At 37.3% G+C, this 7,537-nt stretch overlaps 2 protein-coding genes across 2 annotated transcripts in view; both read right to left on the reverse strand.

Annotated features, from left to right (window-relative positions):
* LOC111670717 (taste receptor type 1 member 2-like) overlaps positions 1 to 3,201 on the reverse strand; it is a 4,742-nt gene extending 1,541 nt beyond the window's left edge. The window contains exons 1-6 of the mRNA XM_087179694.1: positions 3,015 to 3,201; positions 2,476 to 2,782; positions 1,585 to 2,307; positions 988 to 1,194; positions 516 to 636; positions 4 to 264 (exon numbers count right to left, since the gene is read on the reverse strand). Of these exons, the coding sequence (XP_087035820.1) occupies positions 4 to 264; positions 516 to 636; positions 988 to 1,194; positions 1,585 to 2,307; positions 2,476 to 2,782; positions 3,015 to 3,199 (1,804 nt within the window). The 5' untranslated portion in view covers positions 3,200 to 3,201. The remainder of the gene's footprint in view (positions 1 to 3; positions 265 to 515; positions 637 to 987; positions 1,195 to 1,584; positions 2,308 to 2,475; positions 2,783 to 3,014) is intronic.
* A 3,175-nt stretch (positions 3,202 to 6,376) lies between these two features.
* Positions 6,377 to 7,537, reverse strand: part of LOC111670718 (taste receptor type 1 member 1-like) — a 6,196-nt gene continuing 5,035 nt past the window's right edge. Inside the window, exon 7 of the mRNA XM_087179696.1 lies at positions 6,377 to 7,528. Within this exon, the coding sequence (XP_087035822.1) occupies positions 7,257 to 7,528 (272 nt within the window). The 3' untranslated portion in view covers positions 6,377 to 7,256. The remainder of the gene's footprint in view (positions 7,529 to 7,537) is intronic.

Below are 7,537 nucleotides of genomic sequence, written 5' to 3' on the forward strand. Positions count from 1 at the left end.
CACTAAGACTACACAGACTGAGGCAGCCTAAAATTAGGAAGCACATGGGTCCCCCAGCAGATCTGACAATAGGGGTGTTGTAGTTGATGGCAAAGAGAACAGACATGGCTAGTGTGAGGCCCACCAGGGCCCAGGCCCCGACCATGATCAGTATAGCCTCACTGTCTGTGAATGGGGTGTACTCCACCACCCGCAGATTGCATGATGTACTTCCTTCTGCAGACCATTCTGTCTCCTTACAGTTGATGCACTTGTAAGGATCCTCTGTTTCACATGGGAGAGGGACAATTTGTCAGAAAGGGTAAGGATTACTTTTGAAGTTGAATTAATATTTGTAGTGGTCAATGTCAACATGGAAGCCTATGTACAGTATATAGCAGTGTCCGGTCTACATGAAATGATCGTTAAGAAAATGAGTAAAAGCAGTGCTGCTATTCTTGCCTTGATGGAAGTTAATTTCTGACAGTTGTTAAATTCAAGGCAAAAAGGGTTTGTTTTCATGTGTAATAATTTACCTGTGCTGTTGATGTAAGTTCCATTCAGACAGATTTCACAATTGAAGCAGCATTTGTGGATCCCATCTGGCTTTTTTGCATGTCCCACAGGACATTCTGGGGAACACACTGAAGTAGGTGCCTGTACAACACAGTTGTTAAGCAGCAAAGTAAATATAAGTGAATAAAAGAAAATGCTGTGAAGGGTGGAGAGAATTGAAGGAAGGAAATTTAAAATGTGAACATCCTGTTAGACACTAAATGATATATTTAGACATCCCCTCATATTACACTATGAAGAACCATGCTGTTTATATTCTTGATAGTGTTTGCCCTTTTCATTGACATTACTAAACCAGTATGTTTTTGTACACACATGCATACAGCCATGTGGAAGAAGCAATAATACAAAAGTATTTTTAAACAACATACACTTTACTGTAGAGCCTTGATATATTTCATTATACTACACACTTAGGAAAAAACAACTTACTTCTCTGTCTGTGAACCACTGAATTCTGGTCTTGTTGATGAAAAAATGGGCTGATGGGTGAAATTTATAAAAGCCAACCTCTTCTGTATCTCCACTGTGGTTCCAGAAAATTATAGAATAGAATCCAAACTTGGGGTCACCATTCTCATCAAACTGAATGCTTTGATTTAAAAGTGTAAAGTTTGACTTCTTCAGCTCTGCTAGAACCTGATGTGGGCACACAAAGTTCAGACGGCCATTAATTCTTTTGATCTCACACTGATCAAAATGAAAAAGGATACATTTCTGTGTGATTCCCCCTCTCATACTCTTCTCGTTTTGTCTTTCAGAAGCGATTTGGTAAACTGCAATTAGTAATTGTTTCATATCTGTGAAAATTCATTACAGTTTGACTGAAAATATGATAATTGTATTCTAGGGTGTAAAGTTTTATATGATGTTTTATATGATATATATATGATTAAAAAAACACACATAGGCTACGAGACAAGTATTTTGAACTATGACAGACTTATCTACAGGTTAAAACTGTCATTATCATAAATGTGAACATTTCAGATGGTTAAATTAAATAAATCATCTTATTTGTGTACTTACCATGTGTGGGTAGGCGGTAATATTGTCATTACATGTGCCATCTCCACATTGCAAGACATTGTGTATGGCATTAGCGACGGCATGTACAGCAGAATAAACAGGAAAAGAGAAAGATGGGTCCATAGAAATGATATCCTCTGCACTCAGATTACTGCAGTTGCAAAACTGATTACAAAACTGCTGTCCTGCATTTTCACAGTGAGTCTGGCTTTTAAAAGAATAGATAAAATTACTGAAACCAGGTATCGTCACCACTGGCTGAGACACTCCAAGCACAGTTCCAATATTTCTGATTCCTTTCTCGTTGGGGAGCTTCTTGTTTAAGGACCAGGTATCTCCTGCTATCCACACTTTGTTGGTGACATTTAGTTGTATTGCTGACTCGATGAGAGCTTCAGCAGTCATTTTAGGAACAAAAACAATAATGATATTTACCCTCTGTGCCTCTATCTGTCTGAATATTTTGGAGTAATTTGTATTGTGATTGAGACCTTTGGTGTACGCCAGGCAGATCTCAGTGTCCTTAATCCTCTTGATGAACAATTCCTGTCCATCAATGCCAAATTCATCATCACTATTAAGGAAAGCAACCCAGCGCCAGTTGAAGTGCAGTATGATGTTAACAATCACTTCTATGACATCTTTATTGGAATGCACTGTTCGCAGGAAAGATGGATATTTTACTTTCTCTGAAAAAGCAGAGCTAGCAGCTCCATAACTGACCTGTTAAAAGAGTGACAGAGAAATTGTCGTTAAATTCAGTGATAATAAATTGTCAAATGTCAAGTTAAAATCTTTTTCTTTTTTTTTTAATAACTTATATTAATTGATAGTTTTTATCACTTATTCTATCAGGGAAAAATTTTACCATACAATACTTGAAAAACTTACAATAGGAATGAGATTCATCATGAATAGTGGAGCCACACTCAGTGTCTCAGTGCTTGAAAAAGGGCCGACCACTGCTATCACTTTGGACACACTGGACAGATTCTTCTGTGGTTCACCCCAAGGTTGGATCAAGCCATTGACTGAGATGAGATTCAAAATTCCTGGAAAGTTCTGTATATCTGAGCATTGGTCAAATATCTCATAGCCAAGAGATACATTTGGCAGTAGGTTGGTAGAGTTGTTGATTTCCTCTACAGAGAATCTCATCAGCTGAAACCTCCGATAACTTGACAGAATTAAGGGTTGACTGTGGGCAGAGAAAAGGAGAGTAAGATTGACTTCAAATGAACACTATCAGTCTTCACACCTCTACACTGGTACAAGAGAGAGGAGATTTGTGCTACTAAGTTATAGTCATTGGTCTGGCATTTGAAGTAAAGCTCCCATAGTGTTGAAAAAGAATATAAACTGTTCCACTTAGAGTTGGTCATTAGTTTCAACTTCAGAACATATCCACTCAGATTTATTATAAGACTCACCTGGCGCAGTCGATGGCTTCTGGTCGGTCATGATAAACAGGGCCATCGACATGATGGATATCAAAAAGTCCACCTATCAAATGATCTCCTTCCAGCTGAAACTCTGAGGTGTGGACGGGGCATTGAGTCAAGGCACGCAGAAGAAGAGATCCCAGCAGACACAGGGAAGGAAGAAAATGTTTCATTGTTACAGTTACCATTTACCAATCTGATTTGATCCCCAAAGTGATTAGTCTCTGCCTTTAATAAGAAATACAATGCTTGTAACGGCAAACCCGCACTCATCATTTCCATGTATTTGGGAATGCATGACTTCAGATGAATACACACCTGTAAATGGTTGGAGGAGAATTCACAAATGAATATGCAAAAAGCATCTAAGCTGCACTAACGCATGTGATGACTAAAGGTTATTATGAGGAAGCAACCTGCTTGCAAACAGTCACACGATAGCGAAACTGACATCGTATTTTATGGCACCAGAGGTTTCCTAACAATAAAATGTAACCATGCACCATAATAATCTTCTAGCACAGCTGGCCTACATTATTGGCTCCTTGTTTCTTTACAGGAGGAAAGTCTCATCCTTTCACAGAGCAGAAAAAAATATCTTTTGAATTCAATATAAAGGAGCGGGGGGGTGAGAGAGGTACGACATGCAACGAGGGTTTTCCAGTCGGGCGTCAAACTGTGGACCTTGCAATTACTATGTTACCACTACCAACTGTTGATCAGCCGAATAATGGGAAACTGATAGCATGAATATATACCTCACCACTTATCTTTGCACACACATGTGCATCCTCATGAGCATGCACAATTCAACCAAAATGGGGACCCACACCCAGTTCACTCAAACTGAGTTGAAATAACTCAAATGTCTTTATATTGCACAGATGAAACATCTGGAAAAGACAACCAAAGATCATCTTTTCATACACCAGACACATGCCAGCTGCATGTTAACTGACGCAAAACCACTCTCCTCTCTTCCTGCTTTATTCCACACAACGTATGTATGATGAATTATGCATCAGGCAAAGTTTAACACAGTTAACACCAATGCTCATGATGCTCATTTGGCAAACAATTTGTAGCATTTCTCCTTGAAATATCATTTTTATAGTGGCTAACACTACTTAAAACTGTTGTAACAGATATAAGAATGTATGTTTGTCAAAGTGAAAGTTTGAAAAGTCTTATAAAACATAGTTATATCGAATGAATGTTTCGCTATAGGGATGATCTATGGAGGAAAGGGGTAAAATGAAGATAAAGTGAAGATGAGGTTGTGAGACCACATGAGGTCACAAGCAAATACACACAAATCAATGAATTAATTCAACCAGGTATCTTTGGTTTATGCTAAAATGCTACATCCTCTTACAAATGAGCTCTGCATGACTGAACCTTTGACCACACAGGTCATTTTGAAAGGAGATGATTTGCAATCACTCTGCGGATGACCACGGCGGATGACAGACCATGAGCTGTGCTTTCACCAAAGTCTGAATTCAGGCAACCTGATGAAATGCCTGAAACACAATGAGTTCTGTTTTAGTACTGATACAACAGCATCGTACAAAAAACAAGAGACTATTTCAGCTTACTACACTGGTGTGTAGTCCAGATCTTCAAATTTGCTGTCTGCCGTTGTTGTTTTTTAATAATGTTGTATAACTTTGTAATAAATTTGGTACTTAGTAGTCATTTTTAAGTAAGTCAAAATTCCTTTGATGTTCTGATACAACTTAAGAAAGACCCTGCTAAAAAGGAAACATAGTGGATAACTAGATCTTCAAACTGTAACATCACTGAGATGTACAGCTTCTAGCCTCGTCTATGCTAAAACAACAGGGATTAGGAGGAAGTCAAACGTTAATATTATCATTATGAACTAAGTCTTTTGACATCCTCTTGTGTGCAATTAATCCCTGTATTTTATGGAAGAAATCGTGAGCCATAAACGTAAGATCATGTATTTGCAATAAGAGCTTGAATGATAATATATTACATCCTTGCTTTTTTGTAAACCCGATCATCTCAAGGAGAAATTTTTATCAACAGCCAACAGTTTGGAACTATACAGAATCTGGTGTCAGCTTGTGTGCAATATTGGCAGTGGCACAGTGAGGTGGTTCTTTCATGTGGTGAGATTAGTGTAGTGTAATAGCAACCACAAAATACAGTTGGACAGAAAGGAAAACACACATTTCATTCTATGTTTTTTTTTTAATTGAATCATATGTATTGTTATAATTCAGTTTTGCACATATGTGTAAATATCTAAATTAGTACATGTTCTTTAATTTAGTTACTAAAGTTATTTCTCATGTGTAAGTGTAGTTGTGACCTGGTAGTATTCATGAACTGATCATTTCAACATTTTAGAAGTGTCGGTTTTGTAATAACTGAGTCTTCATTTTCTTCATTGCATGTTGATGCTAAGCAGGTATAATGTTTACCATGTTCACAATCTTATTTTAGTGTGTTACCATGCTAACATATGCTAATTAGCACCAAACACACAGTACAGCCAAGGCCTGTGTGAATGTCATTAGTTTAAGGAGTCATAGATTAAAGTATTGGACCGATTGAAATGTCGATTAGATTGAGAGTGGCACCTTCTTCAGAATTTTTATTTAAAAATAATAATGATAACTGTGAGGTTTGCAGACCTCCAGAATTTGCTTAATAGTCAGTCACATGACATCAGGAAGCAGTTGAATGTGCTGAGAGAAGAGTCCAAGCTGACCCTCCGGGGACTGTTTTTCTTTTGGAAGTAAAATAATATACACTAGCCTGAATATTTATATATAGTAGTAGCGTATATAAGTGCTATATTAATGTTAATATACTGAACATTACATATCAATATAAATCTTCCCAACTTGATTATACAGCATCCCATATAAGACTTCAAGGGCATGAACTTAATTTTTACAATTCTGGAGAGACAAACTGTCAGTGTGTACATGATGTGAACTAATATCATTTAGAAAACAGTCAAAAAACATATTTTCATTATTACTGTCTGTTGACTATATATGTTTAATTTCTTGATTAAAAGGTTGCATTAGTCATATGAGTGTATACATGTGCACAACAATGCTACTACTGTAAATACAATGACAATAACAACCATGCCGCTATTTACTTAAACTGACTTGAATGAACTCACAATAAGTGTGAAACAGCTCACAACTGTGCAGAAGAAGCACAGGAGGTTCATTACTGTCAGATTCTGATACTGTGTTGAAAGATGTAAATAATCCATACAGATACTGGCTGTCATATGTGATGCATCAAAAAAACAGATGACTCCAGGTGTCTAACTAAAAAACATTCTCACAACAGGTGTGTCATAATTACAAGCTTTATTAAAGTGGTAGAACTCACTTAAAGAGGATGGAACTACTTATGCCAGCAGCCAGCTCTGGACCAGATGATGGTGCTAGATGATAAATTAAGAAAAAGTCATTACAATTCATCCTGATGGGGTCATGAATGTTTTTACCCAATGTCATGCCAATCCATTTAATTGTTGCTGAGACATTTCACTCAAAACCACCAAATGTTAACCTCAGGGTGGTGCTAGAGAAAATGTCAGATGATCACCAAGTAATGGGATTCATTGTTCAGGAACCATGACATTTGAAAAAAATGAACGAGTGAAAAAAAAAATTGGGCTAATCACTCAAAATCGATTTTGAGATGTTTCACAGAATAATTGAAAACTTTTGGTTTCGAGTGAAATGTCTCAACAACCGTTGGATGGATTGAATGAATTTCAGTTTCAACATCGATGTACACCTCAGGAAGAATTTTAATTACTTTGGTGATCGCTTACAACTGTTCATCTAGTGCCATCATCTGGTAAAAATTTTAATTTGTTGGTTTATGACTAAATTGCTTGGTAAAGACATTCCTAGTTGCACTGTTTAGTGCTAATTAGCCAATTCTAGCATTCTGTCAGGCTAAACATTACACCTGCATCAGCATGTTGAGAGTAGGGCTATGAGATGCCAACCATCCCTAACTAAATAACTGTATGAATGCATCCCTCATTAATACATTACTCAGTAGAACAACCAAGCAACTAGTCAAATTTGGTTGTAACACATTTAGGTTACACCAAAAGAACAAGACAAAGATTTAATTTAGTATATGTATCTTTTTGACAAGAAGGCCTGAAGCACAATGGTTCCTCTGTCTACAGTGACACATAATTACAGTGAGCTGCTACTGGCTAATTGTTTTTGTGTAATTCTGAATGAGACCTTGGAAGTACTGCTGTGTGTTTTTGTGGGGTTGAAAAATGATGATGTAACATTTTGGGAGGAAATACCACAACAGAAAGGAGAAGAGACTGGAGAGTACTGCAAGAGCGTTAAGAGTTTGGATGTACTTTCCACGGTAAAGCACGTGCACGGTAAAGAAGATGATCCAGGTGAGGATCAGCAGGAGCAGGCAGAATGTTATTGCTTTGGCCTCATTGTAATTTTTTGGGAGGTCTTTTCCCA

This window comes from Seriola lalandi, unplaced genomic scaffold, assembly GCF_002814215.2.
Source record: "Seriola lalandi dorsalis isolate HSWRI2012SDOR001 ecotype SW California unplaced genomic scaffold, Sedor1 jcf7180002054861, whole genome shotgun sequence".
In the NCBI taxonomy this organism is placed as follows: Eukaryota; Metazoa; Chordata; class Actinopteri; order Carangiformes; family Carangidae; genus Seriola; species Seriola lalandi.